Source organism: Desmodus rotundus, chromosome 3 (genome assembly GCF_022682495.2).
Source record: "Desmodus rotundus isolate HL8 chromosome 3, HLdesRot8A.1, whole genome shotgun sequence".
In the NCBI taxonomy this organism is placed as follows: domain Eukaryota; kingdom Metazoa; phylum Chordata; class Mammalia; order Chiroptera; family Phyllostomidae; genus Desmodus; species Desmodus rotundus.
Window position 1 is genome coordinate 639,988 of NC_071389.1, and position 24,399 is coordinate 664,386.

General features: G+C 64.2%; 1 protein-coding gene across 4 annotated transcripts in view; it reads left to right on the top strand.

Moving 5' to 3' along the window:
- PRKCZ (protein kinase C zeta) overlaps positions 1-24,399 on the top strand; it is a 65,157-nt gene that overhangs the window by 38,952 nt on the left and 1,806 nt on the right. For 3 of the 4 annotated variants that reach the window (XM_053920302.2, XM_053920303.1, XM_053920305.1), the window contains 12 exons: positions 2,445-2,530; positions 4,792-4,923; positions 5,790-5,871; positions 6,876-6,928; positions 8,653-8,841; positions 10,881-10,978; positions 18,664-18,750; positions 20,166-20,301; positions 20,480-20,567; positions 21,491-21,610; positions 22,116-22,195; positions 22,496-22,585. In XM_053920302.2, the coding sequence (XP_053776277.1) occupies positions 2,445-2,530; positions 4,792-4,923; positions 5,790-5,871; positions 6,876-6,928; positions 8,653-8,841; positions 10,881-10,978; positions 18,664-18,750; positions 20,166-20,301; positions 20,480-20,567; positions 21,491-21,610; positions 22,116-22,195; positions 22,496-22,585 (1,241 nt within the window). The remainder of the gene's footprint in view (positions 1-2,444; positions 2,531-4,791; positions 4,924-5,789; positions 5,872-6,875; positions 6,929-8,652; positions 8,842-10,880; positions 10,979-18,663; positions 18,751-20,165; positions 20,302-20,479; positions 20,568-21,490; positions 21,611-22,115; positions 22,196-22,495; positions 22,586-24,399) is intronic. The other variant, XM_053920304.2, reaches the window with a different exon arrangement.

The following is a 24,399-nucleotide window of genomic DNA, read 5'->3' on the forward strand; positions in this document are numbered from 1 at the left end:
GCCTGAGGTGAAGGGCACGTACACGCCAGGCCCGGGAGGAGCCGAACAGTAACGAGTAGTGAGCTAGAGCAGTTACAGCAGTCCCCCGTGGCCACTTGATGTGACTAGGGTCCCTGCGCCTGGGTCCCTGCCGAGGTCCCCGCAGAGCCTCAGTGCCTTCCGGGAAACACGGCGCTGTCCATCGAACACGTTTTCTGTTTGTCTTCCGCCCACAAACCCAACGCCTCTTCCGCCCTAACTAGGCCCTTGTCACGCGCCGTGGCCGGAACTCCTGCAGCCCGAGGTGTGACAGCAGACGGGCACGGGTTTCTCTTCCTTCTCCACAGGCTCACGGGCGGCAGATGCCTTTTTACCGTAGGTCTCGGCAACCCCAGCACAGGGTTTTCTCTCCTTATTAGGTTGAGAACCTTCTCCTTTCACTTACAGGAAGCGCTTCGCGGCTGCTCTTGGGCACATCCGAGCTGCCAGCGTCACCACCCCACGCTTTGGGGCCGTTCCTAAGGAAAACCAGGGTGCTGGACACGGGCCCGAGCCGCTGTGGGCGTGCGCCTGACACCGAGGCCTCCAGCCTCCAGAGGGGAACTGTGGCAACTGTAACCTGAGTGCCCCCCCCCCCCCGGGTTGTTAGCATCTGCGTTCCCTTCTCCCGCGCGCAGCCCCTTTGCCCCTCACGTCAGAGTCCTCATTTTTTTGAGGAGACAGATTGGGGTGGCGCCTGAGGCCGGCACCTCAGCCGGCGTGGCCGACACAACACCCTGGACTCACGGTGAAGTGGCCGACCCCACTTCTTGTGCTGGAGGCGGGCAGTCTGTGCTCGGGGGTCAGGGTTTCTCCCAGTGCACAGGCACCGTCCCTGCTGAGTTCGGTGGTGGGAGGTGTGGTGTCTCCTGCTCTGACGAGGACACTGTCCCATCAGGGCCTGTCCTGGCGACCCCACCTAACCCTCTTTATTCCTTCGGGGAACATAGCCAAGTGCAGCAGCACTTGGGCCCAGCTTCACAGTGTGAGCGTGGGGGGTGCAGACACTCAGCCCTCACAGCGGGGCCCCAGGCCGTGCCGCTGTGGCCACCGGGGGTCGCTGTTGTGCCTGTCGCCTGCCACTTGTGTTCCCCGCCCTCCCGCCCTCTAGCTCTGTGCAGGCCGAGGTGGGCACCCTGGTGCCCCTCGGCCTCTCCCAGGCAGCTTTCCTCGAATCCGAAGGATGTTTAGGCTCTGACACGCCGTGAGCCCTGGTGTGATCCCATCTGGCCAGCTCGACGGCCCCTCGTCCCTGGCTCTGTGTCCCCTGTGGCTCTGCGGGGACGGTCACTCCTGTAGACATTAGTAGGGACCTGCCAGACGATGCACCACGTCACCTGGACAGAAGCCCTGGGGGGTCACCAGGCCTCCTGAGAGCCGACGGGCAGATGGACCCAGGTGCTGCTGCTCCCGGTGGTCTTTGCCTCTGTGGACCGCCGGCCGAGCAGAGGTCTGAGCCCCCAGGTGGGTGGGGGGAGGAGCTGGCTCCGCCTCCAGCCTGGCCCTGCTCTCCCTGGGGGAGGAGCCCTTGGGGGGGGACCAGGCCGCCTGCCTGCCACCTTCCAGGAAAGGGGGAGAAGCAGGTTTCAAAAGCGCCGTGACCTGGTGCCAACAGGCTGCAGCCTGAGCCCGTGGTTTGCTTGTTTTAAAAACATTCTGTTGCAACGTCCACGTCCGTGTCTCCAAGCCCTTGCACTCGTGAGTGGTGGCAGCTCCAGGCACTCGTTTCACAGGATTCGAAGGCGCGGCGTTAGAGCTCAGCTCCGCGTCAGCTCCACGTCCGGGAGGGGGCCTGCCACTCGCCTTCCCAGGACTTGGATGGCTGTGTGCGTGTCGTGAAAGCGGCATTTGGTGACAGGGACCCGACATAAGCGTCCCGTTTGTTTGCTTTCCTCCTGCCCCAAGCTGTGTTGGGCAGGGGCCCTTGGGGGTCCTCGTGCCGGGCAGGGGCTGGGATGGACTGGCAGGACGCCGCGGTCAGCCTGGCGGTAGACTCGTGTGGCAGCCGCTGCCCCTCGGGGAACGGTGAGGTGTGACAGTCACCTGAGCTCACAGCTTGTGTGCACCTCCCCCCTGGGTGCAAAGGCGCCTGGTGCCTGCGCCCGGAGGGACGGGTGCATAGGACGAGAGGGGGAACATGCGAGCCTCGGGTGGTCCCAAACCAGACCCTCGGCAGGCGGGCAGCTGTCCTTGCGGCCGTCCTGGCTGCAGGCTGGGGCTACCGGTCGGTCCTCCCCACTGGGGCTGTGGCGTGAGAGCCACGTGAGGGGAGACAAATGGGGAGCGGCTGTGGGGCTGTATGGGGAGCGCCTGCCTCCCAAGGCCCCGGCTACCTGCCATGGGCAGCCAGTCCAGAAGGCACCTTGTGGGTGGGGCCGGGCCGCGGGCCATGCTGGCTCTTCATGGCTTCCTCGTCTCTGTTCCAGAATCCATCTACCGCCGTGGCGCCAGAAGATGGAGGAAGCTGTACCGTGCCAACGGCCATCTCTTCCAAGCCAAGCGCTTTAACAGGGTGAGCGCTGCTCCCTCGGGGTGCCTGCCTGTGGCTGTTGCCGCCGAGTGTGTGTGCCGTGTCCTGAGCTGAGTGCCGTGTGCCGAGAGCCGTGTGCCGTGTGCCGAGTGCCGTATGCTGCTTTAACAGGAACGAGAAAGGAGACGAAGCGAGTAGCTGGGCTCTGCTCAGCTCCCCAGGGAGCCACTGTGCTGCCGGGTTGGAGACGCGTTTCCTCCCCGTCACGAATGAGCCTCTCGAGCCGTGTGAGCCCCGTGCAGGCCTTTCCCGGGCAGCGCTGCGTGGGGAATGCAGCCTGTGTGTCCGGCACCCTCAGCCGCCCATCATGTAATCCTGGGTCGGGGCACTGTGGCTCTCTGCAGCCTGGCCTGCTCGCGCCCTGAGGTGCGCCTGGGTTCCACAGAGGACACCGGTGTGCGCGTACCTGGGGCTGGTGGGAAAAGCATCCCCCACACCAGGGGTGTGAAAACAAAAATTCACTCTCAGAGCCTGGAGGCCAGACAGCAGACCAGGCCGCGCCCTTCTCTCCGTGGGTCTGTCTGGTCCATTCAGGGCACACCAGTCACGATTCAGGCCCCGCAGCCCCGTCTGACTGACCTTGTTCGAACTAACTGCCCCCACAGAGATATACTTCCCCCAAATAAAGCCGCATTCTGAGGCTCTGGGTGGACAGGAATTTGGGGGAACTGTGGGGCTGAGTTCGGCCACCAGCTCACCGCCTGCACCCCACCCCCACCCCCTAGGAGCTCACGCTCGCTCTTTCTTTCCATCTCCCTCTTGGTTCTGACATTTCCCCTCAGGGTACCAGGAAAAGGCCCCTGGAGCCCCCCCCCCGCCCCACGCTGGCTCTCAGGGAACCGCCGTATTCTACACTGCTGGTCCTGGCCTACCCGGCGAGGCGGGCCAGGGCCCAGCAGCACGGGTGGCTGGCCTTTCCTACTGGCAGGCTTCAGGAGGAAAAACCCCTTGGTCTGACTGCACACCCCAACCTCCTCTTCCCCCTGCCTGCCCCTCCAGCCCCGCCCCCCAGAATTGGTGGGCAAAGGGTTCTCCTCCCTACAGAGAAGCAGGGGCTGGGCAGGGGCGCCCACTGCAGCCCCATCCCCATCCCCATCCTGAGGAGACATGGGCTTCTTGGGGCCATCGGCCCGGGACCTGGCATGTTGGGGGTGGGCCGGCATACCCCAGCACTGTGCGGCCTCGGGCTGGACCAGTTTCTACATGAGCTCAGCTCCTGCCGCTGGTCCGGGTGTGCCCTCTTCGTTCCTCTCCAGGAGTAATTGGAGGCTTTTCAAAAAAGAGGAATCTGCCCTGGCTGGTGCGGCTCAGTGGTTGAGTGCTGTCCTGTAAACCAGGGAGTCGCTGCTTTGATCCCTGGTCAGGGCGCACGCCTGGGTTGCGGGCCAGCTCCTCAGTAGGAGACAACCACACATTGATGTTTCCCTCCCTCTTTCTCACCCACTTTCCCCTCTCTCTAAAAATAAATAAAAACTTTAAAAAATCTTTGAAAAAAAAAAAAAGAGGAATTTGTTAAAAATGGCCAAGGAGGACTGCAACCTGTAAATAAGTCATGGCCGAAGAGCAGCCCAGTCGGGACCCCAGGTGCCTTAGGTGCAGGAGTGTGCCCCGCACCTGTGATGCGGCTGTCACCCAGCTGCTGGACGTCCCTCCTCGTGCGCTCAGAGACATTGAATGGTTAGGGCCGGTAGCCAAGCTGGCCTTTGCCGGCACTTCACACCCTTCAGAACAGAGAAGAACGAAGACCGCCCACTTAAGTCTTTAAAAGGGCGAGACCTGACACAAAGGTGGTGCGCACCGCCCCAGGCGGTTCACAAAGATACGTCAGAATGCCCGGTGGAGCCCACTCCCCCTCTCCGTGGCTGGCATGAGACGTTTGCATGAGGATCAGGGGCTTCCCCCACACCCCACTCTGCCTGGGCCCCTCCCCCCAGACAGGGCCCTGCGGGAGTGACGGCCTCCCCTCCTCCCTGCAAGTAGGGGTCCTGCCCGTGGAAGGGCCTCGTTCCCCCAGCCCAACGCAGATCAGGGCCCCACACCCTCCTTGGGGCCGCAGGTTCCCCCAGCTTGGGGTGGGCCTGAGTGGGGGCCGCTGAACCCAGGCGGGGCCTGGTGCCCAGATGTGACCAGTGACTGGGCCACCTCTTGCCGCAGCTTCATGTCAGCTTTAGAGAACGTCCGTCACGGGGCACCTGACCCAGTGCTTCGCGGGGCCCCCCTAATGGCCGCCTTGTCGTCTGCAGAGAGCGTACTGCGGCCAGTGCAGCGAAAGGATATGGGGCCTCGCGAGGCAGGGCTACAGGTGCGTCAACTGCAGACTGCTGGTCCATAAGCGCTGTCACGCCCTCGTCCCGCTGACCTGCGAGAGGCATATGGTGAGTGGGGCCTGAAGCCCAAGGTCCACGGGCCCTGGCGACCCTGGGCCTCTTGTCCCTGTGGGGTCCTGACCCCACTGATGAGACGGGGGGACACCTGTGGGCTGCAGAGTGGTGGCCCTGGCCAGCAGGCTGGGATGGGGCCCTCTTCCCCTCGGGGGGCCTGGCCCCCTGTGCCGGAGTGTCACCCCAGCAGCCTGCGATCGCGGCGCCCAGTGTCCAGCCCTTCAGGGTGCCATTGGCACGCAGGCCTCCACTGGCACGCTGTCACCGTGTGGGCGGGGAGGTGCTGCTGCCGAGTCTGAGTCTCGCCCAATGTTGCTGGAGCGCAGGGCAGTGGGGTCCCTGCACAGGCTGGTGTGGGGGTTCTTTTCGCCCAGGGCTGCCAAGGACTGTAAAGGCGCACACGCCCTAGGGCCCCCTAGGTCCACGTGGCCTCGGAAATGAGGCCAGCCCCAGGGCCCAGTTAGTCAGGCTGAGGGACACCCACACTGGGGCCCAGGTGGCCACCAGGAGGGAGCTGCTTGCATTATGACGTCAGCAGTGACCCCAGAACCGGGAGGTGGGCTCAGAATTCCGCCTGGCTGCGGACCGCAGGTGCGGTGGGAAGGGCTGGGGCCGAGACAGGCATGATGTGAAAAGGCCCGTTTTGTAGCACCTGCTGGAAAGGTCACCGCCTGAGGCGCTGAGTGGGCACCTGCCTGTGGGGTCACAGGCGATTTCAGCGCGGCGAAGCGCCTGTCTGTGTGACGTGCACAAAGGTGTGTAACAGCGCGTGCGACTTGGGGGCGATTTTCACAGTCTCCCCGTGTCTCCAGAAGCTGGACGCCCTGCCGGCAACTCGGTAGTGCCCCGTCTCTCTGCAGGATTCTGTCATGCCTTCCCAAGAACCCGCAGCAGATGACAAGGACGACGACGCGGACCTCCCCTCCGAGGAGACCGATGGTGGTGAGGGCCGCTCCCCTCCCGCTGGCCCTGGAACACCCACTTCCATCCCGCTCTGACCCCGAGTCCTCCCTGGACCAGCCTGCTCTCCCGGGGCCGAGGCCAGCACATGTGGCTGCCAGAAGCGGGGCTGGGGACACACTCTGCAGGGCCTCCCCTCAGCCCTGAGCAGAGATGGGCAGGGCAGTGGCCTCCTCCAGGGCCCACACGTCCATGAGCCATGAGCAGCTGCCGTGGGAGTGGGGCTGGGTCTCCCCTCTGGGCCGCAGGGGCTCTGAGAAGCACTAGGTGCAGCAGCCTCCGTGCCGGCCCCACCCCAGGTGGGCTGCAGCCCCTCGGCCCCTGAGGGGAAGGGATGCTGGGATCTGGCCCTTGGGGCTTTGTAGGATTTTTTCTGATGGGAATAGTTTGGTTTTTTAATGCTAAGAAGCACTTGGGGAGATTTTGACACCCCTGGACTCCTGGCCCTCGGGAGCCAGCCCGACCTGACACGCATGGTCCCTCCCAGCAGCCCTCGGAGGAGGAAGCGAGCCCAGGGCACCCACAGCTCCTAGCATGGCACCTCACACAGAGGAGATGCCCAACAGTCACCCACCCACCCACTCATCGATTATGAATCTTTCGATCCACCATCCGCCATTGTCCACCAGCCACCACCCACCCTTCCATCCATCCACTCATCCACATGACCACCCATCCGCCATCACATCCACCAGCTCCCCATTCACCGCCTCACGTCCCAGTCTTACCACCTGCCCCCCGTCCGTCCACCTGTCCACCCGTTCACTCTGAGAGTGAAGACTAGGAGGGCAGACACCAACATCTTCCATGAGCAGTTTCTTCCAGATGACGAACCCTTGGGGAAACTTGTCCCCAGTGCAGGTCGGGTGGGGCCCGGGAAGCTGCATTTCCTCCAGCCTGGCTAGGCCATGAGCACTGCCCCTTGTCCCGGTCTGGGGGCCTGTCCCTGACAACCCCCTGACCCCCTTCCTCTTTCTCGTTCTCAGTTCCTTACATCCCTGCCTCCCGGAAACACGACAGCAGTAAGGATGATGCTGAGGTGAGTGTGCGGGACGCTCCTGGGAGCTCCCGGGTCCTCTGCAGCAGCCCTGGGCTCGCTTTTGGGGCAACCGTGGGGTCGTCGTAGGAACTGCACTGTCGGATGTCGGGTTGTCGCTCGTCGGGGACGAGGGCGAGGGCACGGCCTCGCGGGTGCCCAGGCGGCAGGCGGAGGCGGGCAGGGCGGACGTCCACGACAGAGGCCGTCTCACATGGCTCAGTGGGTCGTGTGCGAACCTGGCAAAGCGGGAGCCGCTGCCAGGTGTCGGGGAGAGAACGTGGTGCTCAGAGCGTAACTCTCACGGTGGTGCTGCCGTGGGCTGAGGCCGTGGGCTGAGGCCGTGGGGGCCCAGGAGACAGGCCTGGCTCGGAGCACCTCCCCTGAGGATAAGCAGCACCCTGTGGGGCTCCCCGAGGGCAGGGAGGCGCAGGCCGGCACAGGTGACCCCCATCCGAAACACCGGCTCAGGTCTTTGAGCAGCAGGCAAGGCTGGCCCCAGGGGTGGGGGGCCCAGGAGGGGGGCTCACTGGCCTTTCCGTTGTCTAGGGCACCCCGGAGGTAGGCGCTGTCTGTGGGCCCGGGGGTGGGGCCGGGCCAGGAGGCCCACGCCCTCCCAGAACACCCACATGTTTGTCAGCCTGGAAGGTCCCGGGCCCTGCGCTTTGGGGGTTTTATGGGGGCGTCTTCACACAGACAGGGTTGCTTCCGCTGCTGCCCTGGAGAAGAGCTCAGTCCCCAGCCCCTCTGCACTCCCTGGAGGTCGGGGGTGGGACCGAAGTTCCAACCCTCCAAGTGCGTGGTTTGTTTCCCTGGCAACCGGCCCCCCTCTTAGGTGATTCAGGGGCTTTTCAAAAGTCACCTTATTAGCATAACAAAAGGCACCTCCCGGCACTTAGGAAATTCCGAGGGTTTGGCAGCCCTGTGCCGAATCTGGGAGGAAGACCAAATGCAGGGCTCTCTATAAATCAGTGCCCCAACTGGCCGGCAGACCCTCACAGCCCTTCCCTGTCCTTCCCCGGCCGAGGGGGTCAGTGTGACCTCTGTCTGCGGAAGCTCTGGGGGTAAAGGCACAGTCACAGTGTGTGCGTGGGCACGCGTGTCCTCACACAGCTGGTGTGCGCCTCTGTCCCCGGAGCTCGAGCAGCAGCTCCCCCTGCACCCGCCTCAGCTTTTGCAAAGTACTCGGCAGGTGTCACGTGGAGATTTTCAACCTGGGGACTCTGTCTGCAGTGAGTCAGGGCCACTCAGGTGCCACCTACATCCCCCGCCAGGGTCCTTGCCAGACATAATCTGTGGGAAGGAAGCCAATTGCATTTTAAATCAGATTGCCTTTCTCCTTCCCTCAAGAGCTGCACAGCCCTGCCCTGCCCCGGCTGGAGCAGCTCAGTGGGTCGGGGCGCATGCCCAGGTTTCGGGCCAGGTCCCCTGTTGGGGACGTGCCAGAGGCAACTCATCGATGTTTCTCTTCCTGTCTTTCTCCCTCCGTTCCTCTCTCTCTAAATATAAATGAATAAAATCTTTTCCTGAAAGCTGCACAGTCCTTCCTTCTTGGCTTTACATCCTGGGTGGGGGGTGGGGGGGTCTTTAGGACACAGAGTTGTAACTTGTGAGCAGATTGTGGCCCCGAGGCCTGGGGGGTGCAGAGTCTTTGTCGAGATTGTCGGGGATGCCACATCCCCCTCTGAGTCCAGACGTTTCCGTCCCCTCTGTCCCCACCCCCTCAGGACCTCAAGCCAGTCATCGACGGGATAGACGGGATCAAAATCTCTCAGGGGCTGGGGCTGCAGGACTTCGACCTCATCAGGGTCATCGGGCGTGGCAGCTACGCCAAGGTGCTCCTGGTGCGGCTCAAGAAGAACGAGCAGGTGTACGCCATGAAGGTGGTGAAGAAGGAGCTGGTGCACGACGACGAGGTGGGCTGCCGCGCACGCCCCGCTCTGCTCTCCTGGTCGGAGTGAGGGGCACAAGGCGCCGCGCTAGCCGCTCTGAAGTGCACGGGGCAGTGGTGCCTCACACGTGCCCAGTGTTGGGCCGCCGTCTCCTCTCTCCAGGGCCCGGGCATTCTCACCCCCCAGAAGGAGCCCTCGTCCCCATCAGCCTCACTCCCCACCACAGGCCCCGGCCACCCCGGCTCTGCTTTCTGTGCTGGAGGGTTTGCCCCTCTCTCTCTCTCTCTCTCTCTCTCTCTCTCTCTCTCTCTCACACACACACACACACACACACACACACACACACGGTCACACGCTGTGTGGCCTCGAGTGTCCTGCTCCTCACTGAGCATTGTGTTCAAGGTCCCCCCACGGGGCAGCCTGGGTCGGGCCTCGCCCCGTTCACGGCCGAGTGATGCGGGCATTGTGGACGGGCGTTTGCGTCGGGCTGTTTGCTGTGAGCAGAGCTGCCGTGAGCACACGTGTACAGGTGTCTATCTGAGCGAGTCCCTGTTTTCAGTCCTGTGGGGTCTTCAGGCAGAAGTGGAACCACCGGGTGGTCCGGCAGCTCCACCTTTAACTCCGAGGAGCTGCCAGACCGCCTTCATTCCGCAGCAGCCTCACCCTCTGTGTCCTCGCCAGCCGCAGGCCGGGGTCCCAGTTCCCAGGTGCCCTGTCCAGTTCCTGCTGTTTTCCGGGTTTGGATTAGCGCTGCCCTGGTGACTGTGAAGGGGCTTGTCACTGTGGCTTTGGCTGCATTGCCACAGTGACTAGCGATGCTGAGCACCTTTCCAGGGGCTCCCTGGGTCCGTGTGCTGAGGCCCACGTGCAGTCCTGTCTCTCAGAAGCAGAGAGAGGGCTGTGCCCAGGGGGCTGTGCTGCTGTGTGGCCTTGCTGCTGCGGCCCAGAGGCAGAGGGGCTGAGCCTGCAAGTGCACGGGCCCTGCCCGTGGGTGCAGACCCCTTCCCAGCACAGTGGCCAGCTGCACAGTGAGTGTGGAGTGTGGGACCTGGTCCACAGGGCCCTGGAGAGGAAAGGCGTTAGGGGGAGTTAGTGCTTCGGTTCATCTCGGAGTCCTCGTGCTGTGCACAGGGGGCAGGATGCGGAGGTGGGCTTCCAGGTGGTCCCTGGAGAAGGGCGTGGCTCCCGAGTTGGTGAGTGGGCGCCGGGCGTGTGTTTGCGTGCGTGTGTGAGAGACAGCGGTGTCCCGTGGTCGGGAGCCTGGCCTGTGGGTGTGAGGCGCTCGGGGCGGCCGCCCGCCCGCATGGCAGCCCCCAGGCAGACGTGTGCACACCCGAATCCCGGGAGCTGTGTCTCAGTCTGGCAGGCAGGAGGCGGCTGTGTCAGCGGGGGAACCTGGCTCGATCTCTACCTGGGAGGGGAGGAGGCATCCTGGCCACCAGCAGGGTCTTCTGCCTGAGCTTCTGGGAGACCGGCTGCCCTTGTAGAACAGATGGCAGGGCTGGTCAGGAGCGCCGTCGGAGGCCGGCCTGGCAGGAGAGGTGCCGAGCGGAACACCCAGCTGCCATTGCACGGGCGTGGCTGGAGCTGGGGTACAGGAGGAGCCAGGGGCCCTCTGCATGGACAGATGGGACGGAAGCCGTTCCACCCCAGGGGTCTCCTGGCAGACAGAGGGACGGGAGGAGCTGCACCCTGGGTTCTGGCACAGATTGGGGGGCAGCCCTGTGGGAGGGGTGGGACTGGGGAGATGCCTGTGGGACTCCAACCTTGGATTCCTGGGGTCTTCAGTGGGGACGATGCCTGCCACTCATAGGCCAGCACTCCGCAGGTGATGGAGGTGGGAATGGCGATGAAGGATGACCGTGATGATGCCGGTGACAGTGACGGTGGTGGCCAACTGATGGTGGGGGTGACGGTCAGTGAGGGTGACGGTGATGGAGACGTGTTCCTGAGTGGGTGTTCTCTCCGTGTTGTCTCCCTCAGTGGAGGTGAGAGACTCCTCCCCCAGGACGCCCTGGAGGAGCGGTCTGGGGCCCTGGTGACCTTGCCGGCCTCTGTTTCAGGACATCGACTGGGTGCAGACGGAGAAGCACGTGTTTGAGCAGGCGTCCAGCAACCCCTTCCTGGTCGGCTTGCACTCCTGCTTCCAGACGGCCAGCAGGTAGGGAGGGTGTCCCGGGTTCTGCGCACGGGGGTCTGAACTACGTCGTGGGAGCTGAGTTGGCGTGAACTGTAGGCCTCTCCCAATGGCAAGTGTGGGAGTTTGGATTGTCCAACTAGCTTCGTGTTCATTGGTTGGTGTCATATTAAGTAAGTTTCACGCATCAGAACCTAAGTTATTTAATCCTGTTTACAAAATCTTTATTGAAAGCATCCCATGTGTTCCGGCGCTGGGTCCGTCCAATGACCCTGTGAGTGGGAGGCGGGTCTGGGCTTGCTGATTCGTGGAGCAAATCAGTAAATGCTGACAGCTCCACCCACGAACTCCACTGCTGGAAAGCTTTGGAAGCCCCGGTCGGGGCGGGGAGCACGCGCTCCGTTCGGAACTTCCGGCCAGTGGAGTTGAACTCGCCCAGTTTGTTTGCTTGCATAGTCGTCGGCTGTGTTCTGGGGCCGGGGGTCCCCGAGGGTTTACTAGGACACACAGGACGCAGCATGTCGCTGGGCTCAGGGCTGAGGTTCTCCTGGGCGTGCTCAGCTCTGCGCAGGAAGCCGCTTGCCCCTCGAGGCCCCGCTATGGGCCAGCCTCGCGAGCAGGCCTGTCCCAGCTTGTGCGCTGCTGCTGGGTGCTCAGCTGTGTGTCTCGCCTGTGGCTCGCACCGCGGCTTGCCCACCTCCTCGCCCACCCTCAGCTCACCCTGACCCTCATCCTCCTGTTCCCCTGGTACTGGCTGGCCACCTACGTATCCAAAGTGCCTGTCCCCCCAGGCTGCAGGGTCCCCTCCCGGGGTCTCATGATTCTACCTTCTGAGTGTGCCTCAGATTCCCCCCTCTCTCCTGCCTGAACCCCACCCCAGCCTGCTGGGGTGCCCGGTCCCTGGTCCCCAGGCTGCCAGTCCCCGCACGTGCCAGCTAAGACGTGTTTAGAGGACGTGGATCTGAGTGTCTGTCTCCGGCTCCGGAGCTCCTCCGCTGACCTGCCCGGGTGCTTCTGGGATCAGGCGCCAGGTCCGTGTGGCCGGGCTCCACCCTGGTCCCTGCTCTGCCTGAACCGGCGGTGCCACCTGGCAGGACGGCCCTGTCCTCCCCTTGCCCCCTCTCTGCTCCAGAGCCCTCTGGGAAGGCGACTGTCTTCCTGGCCACACCCTGCGCGCTGTCTCTGGCCTCAGGTTAGCCCTGACCACAGTGCCTGGGATTCCAAATCTGCCCAGGGAGGGCAGCCCACCCCAAGCCCACTCCTCCTCATGGGACCCTGAAAAGCATTTGTTCTGGTTTGTGCTGCGTTTTAGGGATGTAAAAGGGATAAATAGTACAAACTTGCTTCTCTCGCCCTGGCCCAAGGCAGCACTCTCTGCTCTCAGGCCCAGGGTCCCCTCCGAGTCTCATGGCTCTGGGCACATCGAAGTCATTGAAAACTTCCGTCCGTGAGCTGATTCTGTGGGGCGCCCACTTCCCGTGCTGCTGCTTCAAGCTGATGCCTAGAAACCTCGTCTAGAGCCTTCAGCGGTCACAGTGGGGAGGCCCCGCCCAGGAGTATGACCCACACCTGCAGTTGCTTGCTCAGCGACGACCTAGTGGTCCCAGACCCTGGGCGAGCCAGGCAGGGCGTCTGTCCAGGCTGCTCCCCCTGCGGCCCTGACCTGTGTGCTCACAAGCGTGGACTCCTCACGGGCCAGCTGCACGGCCTGTTGCACTGGCCCCTGACATGGGCCCATGGGCAGGCCTGGGGTCGGCAGTGTTTTTCAAGGTGCTGTCTGGTGTTCTTTGTACAAGTGTAAAGTGAACACCTGTTGGAATTTACTGACCCGCTCGTGAGCAAGGGGCTGGTAAAGACATGACCACCCACCCGCTTGGGGTCAAGGTCGGTCTCGCTCGCACTTGGCCGAGACCAGCGTACAGTGGAGCTGGGCCCCGCCCCCGACCGGCTGCGCTTGTGTGTCAGCCCGTGTCTGACATGCGGGCCTGGACGGTGGCTGCAGTCGGTGGAAGGCGGCACAGGAACGTCCCAGAAGGGCACATGCAGGCGGCATCTGAGTCCCCGGCCGACTGGAGGACCTGTCCTGCCCACGTGTGGCTCTTCCTGAGGTCGGCAGGGCTCCTCTTGCAGCCCTTCCTCTTCCTGCCTGGGCCACCTCACCCCAGTCACCCCCTGGTGCCCCAGCTTCCTGCTCTGGGATGGGGACGGCAGGGGTAACCAGCTGCTGGGAGGCCTGTCGGGTAGCCCCCTGTGTTCACGATCGCTGTCCAAGCCCCAGCAAGACGACCACCAGCAGCTCCCTCAGGAGGACACCCGGTGGCTGTTACCCGGCACGGCCCCCAGGGTCCCACGCAGATGATGTCATGGGAGGGGCAGGGGTGGCACCGGGCTGTGCTGGGCGGCTGAGGGTCCCTGCAGGCGTCGGGAGGGCTTTCCCTTCGCCCCTCGGGGTCACTGAGGGTTTGCTGTGGCCATTGCTGGGGCCGGGCAGCTGCCACTGTGTGTGACGCACCAGGACCCGGTTACCCTGGAGCCGGAGCGGGAGCCCCTGCAGCCCCCACTAGGGACCTGGTGACGGACAGCGAAGCTCCCTGCCCGCCTGGCGATTGGAGGGGCTCGCTCTGAAAGGGGAGAGACGGGCGTCTCTTCCCCGGTGCAGGAGTGCCCGTCCCGTCGCCGTGCCCTGTGCTCAGGGCGACGTGGCGTCCCGTGACATCCCGGTCGGCACTGGTGCCACCATACGTGTGCCGGGGGCAGCAGCCAGCATGGCGGCGCTCTCATGCGGAGTGGACACGGGGTGACGGAGAGCCGCATTTCACACCCGTGCGGCCTCTGCAGTCCAGGCTGTTTTGGGAAGATGGCCCAAAGATTGTGGCTGGAATTGCTCTAGTCGGCAGCACCCCCGACCCCTGCGTCCAGCCACACTGTGGGGCCACATGAGTCACATCAGCATCACCGCAGAACGGAGGTGACAGCCCACCTCTGAGGTTCGGCGCCTGTCACCCTGTGGGTCCGTGGTCTGTGGCCACTCAGCCCAGTGCTGTTCTCCGTGTCCCTCACCTTCAGCTGGACACGGGGAGACCGGGTGCCCGCGTGCCGGCCTGTGGAGGCCGCAAAGGTGCCGCAGAGGCGTCAGTGACGGCCCTGGGCAGGCTCATGAGAAGGGAAGCAGGCGCGCCAGCTGAGTGGGCCGGCGGGCCCTTGGCAAACTCTGGTGACAGGAGGAGGTGCTGGCGGGGCTGTCGTAGGGCCGGGCGAAGGCGCTGTGGCCCTGGGGGCCGTCACCCAGGACCCTGACCGGCAGGTGCTGCTGTCCTTGGGAACGCGCCTTGGAGCGCAGGGAGTCTGTGCCCGGAGCTGAGCCCGGGCAGGGCAGGCGTGGAGTGGCGCGTGGCTGCGTGGGCACAGCCACCCTGGCCTTCGTTCTCCCGACACCTGGGGAAGGCTCGAAGCCCCGATTTTGCGCCCTTTTCTTCCGATCATCTAAAGCGGGGAAAGCACGACCCTGGCCGCCTGGGTCCGGGGCAGGTCCCCTCAGGCTGGCCGTCACCTCACCTGGCCACGAGGGTGTCACAGAGATGCGGCCCTCCCATGTGGGCGATGGCTCGGCCTGGGTGCCGGGAGAGGCTTCTGGGTGGTTTTCTCTCTGCGTCAGGGGCAGCAGGCAAGGGCCGTCGGGAGTCACAAAGCCCTGGCCCGAGAGGGACCCGTGGGGACGTGGCCTCCTCGCCCTGAGCCTCCACCGTTGCTTCCCGAGCCAGAGGCGGCCGCCTGCTGTGGGACAGGACAGGACGGGGCCTGTTATTGGGGCCAGAAGGGCCACACGAGGGCACAGTGACCTGGGACGACTGCGTGGGGACAAGGCCGTGGGGCCGCCGCCTCATGCAGCCGGGACGCCCTGCCCGGGATGGGGCTTCTCTGGGACCAGTCGCCGGGCCCGGACAGCGGAGCCCGAGGCTGCTTTTGTCTGGACCGGACCGGAACTGTGCTTTTGCCACCTGCTAAGTAACATCAGAAAGAAGTAAGAATATGAAGTAAACGCCATCAGAAGTCACATAAGCAGCAGCTTCTTTTCAAGACCTGACACCGCGAGAGCCGGGCGCAGGAGGGCGTGGCCGTGGCGCGCACACCGGAGCGGAGGCGCAGTCCCGCCGGGGCGCCTGGTGCCTTGGGGTTTCTGTAGTTTGGGGGGCTTATTGACCAGGGTGGACTTCGGAGTCAAACCGTCTCACTCCAGGGAGAAGGAGAAACTAGGTTCTCATTGGGACGTAACGTTTAGATTCCTGCCTCGAACATGGATGTCCCTACACCGCCAGCTGGCGCCCTCCGTGGGGGGATTCAGTCCTTCCTTCGTGCGGTGTTTTCCCTCGACGTTTGTCCTGAGCTTCTCCCGCGCATCTCTGCCATCAGCGAGCTCTCTGCTGCCCTCGCAGAACCTGTCCACGGGGCACCCCGGGCTCAGGCGCCCTCTCTGCAGTGATTTGCCGGTGTGCATGGAGGACGTTCTGTATGCTGCCCTCCTCCCAGGGGTGCCCCTGTCCAAGTGCGTCCCCGCCCCACCTGGGGCGACAGCGCACGCAGTGGGTAAGCCTGTGCCCTGCGGGGTCTTCAGCATGTGCACGGCGAGCACCAGACCGGGTGTCGGGACAGCCAGGCCAAACCACCACCTCTCTGTTGCAGACAGAGGCAGACAGATGGACAGCTCTGGCCTTCGCTGCTAGAGGGGTGCTGGGGGGGGGAGGGGGGCACAGAGACCAGGGCCTCCACCTGTGACCACAGCACTGCGTCCATCCAGGGAAAGGGGGCCTGTCTCCCAGGGATGCAGGCCAGGGAGGCGCCGGGCCCTGCTGGCCCCCGCACCCACGTCCTCCTGCATGCCCCTGGGCCTGAGAGGTGCCTCCTGCAGGCCCTGCAGCTGGGCGGGGCCCCAGGCAGGCCAAGGGCGGGCGGTGACCTGCTGAGAGTCATTTGTCTTACAGCAGGAGCCAAACTTTCTGCAAGGTCTTCTCGTGGAGGAGGTGACGTCAGGGGCTTCCTCCCGAGGCCACTTCCTGGTGGGGAGCAGGCCTGGGCTCCCGGGGAAGGGGACGCCACGCCAGTCCAAGCACGTGGCTCTCACAGTGTGGGCACGTTTTATTTAGGGTTTTCCCACTGGTGTTGGTGTTTGATCCGCCTGTGGTTTCTTGTGCAACTTACCGTAATGTTTTCTGTAACCATTTATCCCCCATGTACCCTCTTCCACCTCTACCACCATGTGCGGCCTTCACTGGCTGTTTAAATTTTCCTTCCTTTATTCTCTGGAACTTTCTATACCACGTTGGCAGATGCTCTGGGAGACCGCGGGGCCTGGGGTGTTTGAGGGGCAGCACCCCTCCCTCTGCCCCTGGTTTTTGTGAATGTGGGTTCACCATTTCTAGGCAGTGACATCCCCCTCTCGTCCTTCCACAGCTGCTCCAGCGTCTCCAGGCTTTAGTTTCTTTGAGTCTCTCAGTTTCGGTGTCGGGCAGCGTCTCACGAGTCAGGAGCGCTTGGGGCTTGTGTTCTGTGCGCTCTTTCCCACGGAGAGCCCCGGCATCCGCCTTGAACCCCAGCTTCGCCGGGTCCCCTGCCCTCACTGATGGGTATTCGGGGCGGGGGGTGTTAGAGCATTTATCCTTTATGGCGGAGCTGAGGCTGGGCTGCACCCCTTGCCCCATACGTGTTTCGGGGCAGCCTCCCACCTCCGGAGAGTCTGCCTCGGGCTGCGGTCTTTGTCTGGTTCACCTGTGCCCCCCACTTCTGGAGCCACAGCTCGGGATCTGGCCACACCTATGCTGTTGCCCATCCTGTTTCAGATTTGTCTCCCTCGGGGCAAGGGCGCCTCCCTGTCCTTCCTGATCCTGCGTCTGGGAGCTTGTCTTGCGGCTTTGCTCCTTGAGTGTCTCTCCGAGGTCAGCCCATCGCCTTGGGCAGCACTGGGGGCGGCCACCCAGGGAGGTGGGGATGCGAGTGGACGCAGGGTCTGTGTGGGTCTGACGTCAGCTCTTCCCAGACAGACACTGTGTGGCCCCGGGGAAGTTACTCAACCTCCCCAGGCCTCAGTGTCCCCATTTTGACCATTTTACTGTTTGTGGTGCCTCTCGCTGGCGCGGTGGCAGTGGCTCTGCTCCCCCCACCCCAGGGCTGACTTTCACACGCCCCCGGGCTTTTTTGGCTTCTCAGGCACTGCGGTGATGTTTTTCTCAGAACTCACCGTCTGCTTATTTTCCCCGGAGGTGGCGTTGCCCGTGTCCCCGTGGACACTGACACAGTGGGCGGTCCGTGTTGGGGTGAGGCCTGTCTCGGGGGGCAGGCTGTGGAGAGCGGCTCCCCGGGCACAGGACTCGTGGTGACGGGAAAACATCCGTCCTGTGTTTGAATAAATGCTTTAAAAACCCACAAAAAGCCCCCTGGACTGGCGTTTAGGTCTTAGGTCCCTTCCCAGGCCAGCAGGGTTACACACGGGGCGTGCTTAGAACAGGGCCTGACACTGAGGCCGCACCACCGCCCTCCGTCCAGTGGCTCCTCCCCGGGTGGGGGGGGGGGGGGCGGCGGGGCACTTGTTCGGCCTCTCGCCTGCAGCTCTAAAGTAGTCAGGGCCCCGAGGATGTGCACGGACAGGCCAGTGGCCAGGCCAGGGCTGCCGGGGCCATTCCCAGCGTGTCCTCTGGAGGTGGGGACAGACCCCGGGTGCGGACAGAGCCTGGTGGGCCCGAGGACTGGGATCATGTCCCACCCCGACTCCCCTGACAGAGCCGGTGACCTGAAACCCTGAGAGCCGCCCTCACCCCGCGTTTCTGGAAAGTTGTGTGTGGATCTAATTTTGAAAGTGGAGCCTTGTTAACTGCAGGGAAGAGCTCCTCTGGAAGAGGCCCCGAGCTGGACCACCTAGGGACGTGCCGGTGGCGGGGGGGGGGCCTCTGCGCACCTGGTGGCACCGCCAGGCCTCGGGTCTGCGAACCGCAGGACGCTGGCCGCCCCTCGCGGCTCTGCAGACGTCATGGCCGGGTCGGTGCTGAGCCCTCACCCCCGGCTGCGGCTCCACGCTGTGCCTGCGCAGGGGCAGCCCGGCCCACCGGCCGCCTTGGCCCCTCCTGGCTGCCACCCTCTGGCGATAGGACACCCCCTTCGCTCCTCCACCTGCCCACTGTCCCCTCCGTGGGGTCCCCCCCCCAGACTCGGCAGCCAGAGTGGTGGTTCTTGGGGCCTCATCACCCCTGTCACCTGGCCCACGCCCCTGGCATCTCCTCAATTGCAGAGCTGGCCCCCCCACTGTGGGCCTCTGGCCAGGGCCCTGCCCTACTTTACCTGTCCTGCCCGGAGGCAGACGCGCATGCAAGGAGGGCAGACAGCTGCTGGGTGGGGCAGGGGTGTAGAGGGTTGGGGTTCCCGAGGTCTACAGTGTTGGGGTCAGCACTGGGTGACAGTGGTCTCGAGCGTCCCCTTGATGGCGCCTCAGTGGCCAGCGTGTGGCTTTGCCTCTGGGTCCACTTCAGTCCGGGTGGCTTTCCCTGCTGACCCTGGGTGTGGGTCAGGTGACCTGGGCCACCTCTTCCTTCCGCCACTCAGGAGAGTTGACACGGCAGGAAAGGGGGCTGTCGGCAGGGAACAGTCTGTCACCAGCGAGTGACCCCGGGCAGGTCCAGGCGCTGCTGCAGTCTCGGCCCGCATCGCCCCCTCTGTCCCACCAGGTTGTTTCTGGTCATCGAGTATGTCAACGGCGGGGACCTCATGTTCCACATGCAGAGACAGCGGAAGCTTCCGGAGGAGCACGCCAGGTGGGCGGGGGCCCCAGGGCAGGGACGGGTGTGGGGATGGGTCCCTCTGGGGGTCAGCAGGGAGCTGTTCTCAGAGACGAGGTTCAGGGCAGACAGGCACCCTCCTGTCCGAGCAACACGACCCAGAGCCGCTCGGGGTCGACAACTTGGGGGGGCCCGACCCCGCAGGGGCAGCTTCCAGCCCCGGGTGCAGGAGCGGGTGCTGTGTGGGGCGGTGCTGCTGTGCTTTCGCCTTTTCTGTTCCCGAAAGGGGGGGCAGGTTCTCACTAAAGGCCCCTGAGGGGACGAGGGGAGGAAAGGCTGAGTGTGGCTCCCCTGCGGCCTCAGGCACTTGCTGCCGCGCCCTCGCCATTTCCTGTTTTCCGCTGTTTCCTCTTCCCTCGCTTCCTCACTAGGAAAACTCACATGCGGCTTTGAGTCACCTTCCATCCTGTCGGGAAAGGCAGTCAGTAAATCACTCACTCTTTCTAATTGTGAAACACCCGTCTCGTAAAAGTTACCACGTCAGCCATTGTTAAGGGCACAGCTCAGGGGCGTCAGGCACACTCCCACTGTTGTGCAGCCGCCGCACCCCCCCCCCCCCCCCCCCCCCCCCCCCCCCCGCCTCCAGAACTTTCCGTCCTCCCGCACTGCACCTCTGTCCCCAGGAAGCACTCCCCACCCCGCCCCGCCCCCAGCCCCCGCACCACCGTCTGCCCTCTGCGCCTGCCGGTCTGAGTCCTCCGGGGACCTCCTGAGTGGAGTTGCGCAGTGTCTGTCCTTCTGTGTCTGGCGCGTGTCACTCAGCGTGACGTCCTCCGGGCCCGTCCACGTTGCAGCGCGTGTCGCAGCTTGCTTCCTTGAAGGCTGAGCGATGCTCCTGTGTGGCTGGACCAGCTCGTGTGTGTCCAGTCTGCCCGGACACTGGGCTGTTGCCATGCTCTTGGCGATTGTGAGCAGTGCCGCTGTGCACGCAGGGGCACACCCATTTCTTGGGGACCCTGCTTTCGATTGCTCTGGGGACACACCCAGCAGTGGGATGGTGGGTCGTGGGGTGATTCTGTTGTTTTCAAAGAAACCTCTATGTTGTCCTTCACAGCAGCCGCACCAGTTTACATTCCCACCAACGGTGCGCGGGGTCCCGGTTTCCCTGTGTGCTTGTCACACTTGTGGTTTTGCTTTGGTTTTGTGTGGTGTGTGTGTGTGTGTGTGTGTGCGTGTATGTTTGTGGCCAGTGTCTCCCTATGGCTTTGATCAGCGTTTCCCAGACAGCTGGCAGGCTGAGCGTTTCCCCTGGTCCTGTGGGCCCCGAGCTCTGGTCAGCGGCGGGGGGGGGGGGGGGGGGGGGGGCACGGGGACGTGTGAGGGGAGAGCAGGGCCCGCGGCCGCCCGTCCAGGCCCCTCGCTGGGCCCACTGACGCCAGGACGTCCCCCAGGTTCTATGCCGCAGAGATCTGCATCGCTCTCAACTTCCTGCACGAGAGGGGCATCATCTACCGGGACCTGAAGCTAGACAACGTCCTCCTTGACGCTGACGGCCACATCAAGCTCACGGACTACGGCATGTGCAAGGCGAGCGGCCTCCCGGGTCTCGGCCCCTGCACCCCAGCCTGCTCACCCCACGTGGCTCGGGGCAGAGACACTGAACCCTCACCACCCAGGCCTGTCCTGCCGTCCTGAGGCGCACGGTCCCACCGGCATGATCACAGCAGAGTTGTCCCCCTCCCGGTAACCAACTTTGTCCCCGCAGGAAGGCCTGGGCCCCGGTGACACCACAAGCACTTTCTGCGGAACCCCGAATTACATCGCCCCAGAAATCCTACGTGGGGAGGAGTACGGTGAGCGCGGGATGCCAGCCGAGGAGGGGGGTGCTGCCCCCAGAGGCAGCAGAGGTCACAGGGCAGAGTGGGGAGGGGTCAGCCCCAGCAGCCTGGGAGAGGAGCTCACCGACCCAGTCACACCGGAGCCACACGGCCTGCACGCACCTGTGCCTCCACCCTTAGTTGGGCCCGTGCAGCCCCCCTGTCGTCCCAGGTGTCTCTGGGAGAGGACATGGGACAGACCAGGGTCCCGAGTCAGCAGTGCTGCCGTGACTGGGGACGAGACCCCCGCCACCCCGCAGACGCTGCTGTGTGCTCTGCCCCCTCTTCCTCGGCCTGGGAAACAGCGTGCTCTGGGCATGCGCGTGCTGGCATCTCCAGGAGACATCAGATGCTTCTCAGCATTTCCTTTGCCGTTACAATGAGGGGTGGGTGGGACCCGCCCTGTCAGATGCTCGGGCCCTGGGGGCCAGAGGAGGACCGGCAGCGGATTGCTGGGCCACAGGGGGAGATGAGACTTCGGGGTCAGCTGGCCGCCCTGGGGCGGAGCTCCCCCACTCACTGACACGCATTCCCGACACACCAGCCGTATTGGAACGTGAAACCAAAACCGTGAGCATAGGAGAAAACGTAGGAGCGTCTTAGCAAAAGGGCATCTCCAAGCCGGAGACAAGAACGGACGGCTGTCCCGCCGGTGGGCTCAGTGTCCCCGCCTGTGTGGTCGCCAGTGCCGCACACAGAATCGAAGGGCCCGGTGACAACCTGGAAACCGGTGCAGAGCCAGGTCGAGGGTTTGTGTCCTCAATGCAGAATGGCTTTGGAGTCCTTAGAGGAGACCTCTGCCCCCGCAGAGCAGAGGGCAGAGGTCAGAGGGTGGCCAGCGCAAGGGAGGTGGGACATGCCAGTGTGGGGTGGCAGCGTGACCGCTGCGCCCCCTGCAGGCTTCAGCGTGGACTGGTGGGCACTGGGCGTGCTCATGTTCGAGATGATGGCCGGGCGCTCCCCCTTCGACATCATCACCGACAACCCCGACATGAACACCGAGGACTACCTGTTCCAAGGTGACGCTGTGGCCGGGAGGGTCCCAGGCCGGTCCCTGCCCCTGGAACCATCCATGCCCTCAAGAATGGGCCGGGCTAGCCGCAGGCAGGGGCACACTGCTGTTTCCTGTCACCAGGGAAGCGCTTGTCCTGGTGTAGCACAAACCCTCCCACCCAGGCCAGGTGTATCCTGGAAGCCTGGCGGGGGCAGCCCGGGGGGAGGGGGGGAAGGGGGGGCAGTGTAGCTCAGCTAGGGCATTGCCCCTTCAGCCCCTGTTAGGGCTCCCAGAGCACCTGCCCCACCTCCAGGACTCGGCTGGCCCCGCGGCGCCCCCTGGTGGCCATGTGCAGGGGTGCCGTGTATATGGGGACACTGGCTGTCCACCTGGGATCCTGGGCAGCTCCTTTGATTTCCTGTGGGTTGGGCCCTGCTCCCCCCGACCTCCGAGGCTCCCTCACTGCAGCACAGCAGACATGGGGGGCCGCGGTGAGGACGCAGCGTCTCACGTCAACCCCACCTTTGCAGTGATCCTGGAGAAGCCCATCCGCATCCCCCGCTTCCTCTCGGTCAAGGCCTCCCATGTCTTAAAAGGGTTTTTGAACAAGGTATGCTCGCAGCCGCTGGGACGGACATCCGTCGGGGCCCCTGGGCTCCGGCTCTGTGGGGGCCGAGGGCAGGCGGGAGGCTGCTCCCTAGTCCAGCTGGTGCGTGTGGTCGCTTCTCGCTCACGCTCGACAGCCAGGACGAGGAGAAGTGACACCGAAGAGCGGTGTGTCGTGAGGAAGCTAGAGGCGTTGGGGGGTGCATCTGCGGGGGGCGGGCAGCCTCCCCTTGGGCTGAGCGTGGCGGTGAGTGGGCCTTCTCTGCTCTGGCTGACGTGTCCTCATCTGAACTCTGACCCCTAGGACCCCAAAGAGAGGCTTGGCTGCCGGCCGCAGACCGGGTTCTCCGACATCAAGGCTCACGCATTCTTCCGCAGCATTGACTGGGACCTGGTAACGCACCTCGGAGTCCGGGCCCCTGCCCCGCTGGGGCCGGGGGGGGGGGGGGGGGGGGGGCGGCGTGAGGGGTGCGGCGGGCGCTGCCCCGGGTGGGGGGTTTGAAGGTCACATGTGACAGAGCAGGGAGACAGGACCAGCTCGGACCCTGGGGACGGTGCTGCTTGGTGACCCTGAGGTCGCCGGGTCCTGTGGGGAACCCGCCCAGAGAAGGGCGGCCCCCTTGGTCTCCTGTGGCTTGGTTTTCCAAACCTGGCGCTCTGTCTGGTGCGAGGCGGGGTGTTCGGGCCGGTTTGCGCTTGGCGCTGCGGTTCCTGGTGTTGGAGACGAACGGAACTGAGTTTGTTTGAAACGTGTAAACGGCTGTGGAGTTGCTGAAATGCACCCCTTAAAACGTACTGTCTGGGAAGAAAGAAGAGTATGCAGCTACTTAATATATGCTGAACTTGGGCTTGAACTAGAAGTGAAGGACGCTGGCCCTGGGGCAGATTGGCTGCCCCTCCCATCGCTGCCCCTTGCCGTGCACAGGACTGTCGTCTGTGTGTTTTAGGGGCTCCGGGGACCCTGGCCAGGGGAGGGAAGTGGGGGCACAGGCATTGTATTTGCCCTGGGGGGCCGCCAGGCCAAGCCGGGTGGTTTCACAGTGGAACCTGAGGCCCCTCCCCGGTTGGGGGACGGGCGTGCTCCGGGAAGCTGACCGCAAGTTTTCCCAGTTGTGCTGTCCTGCGGCAGGAGGCGGGGAGACTGGGCTGCGGCTGGTCCCTCATCCCGTGTGTGCAGCCCGGCGCCCACACTGGCCTGTGACCTTGGACCCTGTGGGTCTAGGGCTCAGCCAAGTGCAGCCCCAGTGCTGCCATGGGCTCTGACCAGATCGTGGGCCTCAGGGGAATCCTGGTGGGCCTCAGGGCCGTGTCCTCTGAAGGTGGCATCTGGTCACGTCCGGCCATCGCATCCTTGCTGACAGCCTGTCTTTGGGTGCGGGAGGAGCCCCTCACCCCTGTCTGAATACTTTCTGTGGGTGCAGGGTACAGGCCAGTAGCCTGGGCGTGAATGGCGCTGGTGTCCGAGCTGCACGGCCTGGCCACAGTGGTGGCCGCCATCCACAGGTGTGGACCCGCCAGCGGCCTGGGGCACATGTGGTAAAGAGGGGCCTGGGCCAGAGTGCAGTGCAGGGGGACGTGAAGGGGGTGTTTCTTCTGAAGGACGTGGAAACGGAGGGCAAAGCATTCTGACCAAGTGGGGACCCAGGTCCCTCTGCCCTCACAGGTACCCATGGGCGTTCCGGGTGCTGGACGGCCTGGAGCATCCTCTCCTCAGGCCGGGCCTCACGCCCCCCATCGGCCGTGCCAGGCACCTCCTCTACACCGGGCCCCTTGGCCCCCAAGTGCGGGCAGCACCACGTAGCCAGCAGTGTGGAACCGTGGTGGTTTCCCGGGTTCCCTGACGTGCTCCCCAATCTGAGCATCTCAGTAACTCGGCCGCACAGCCCCGTGGCCCTGCCTGCGTGTCTGCGCTGAGCTGCAGGGGTCTGGTCTGGTGACAGGGCTTCTGGGGGGCTCCCTGCCCCAAGCAGTAGGCATCCGTGCAGCGTCTAGCCCTCCACCGGGATGCGCTGCATTCTCCTAGCGAGTTCAGAGAACGGGGTGGACCCGACAGGCAGCTCCTCACAGGCCTGGTGTCCTTCCATCAGCCCCTGGACGTTGCACCTGAAACTTGGTGTCTAAACCACCTGAGGCCCACAGTCGCCCAGTCTTGTCCACAGACCTGGGCTTTCAGTCCAGAGCCGCCCCACTGCCGCTGGGGCCAGGGCG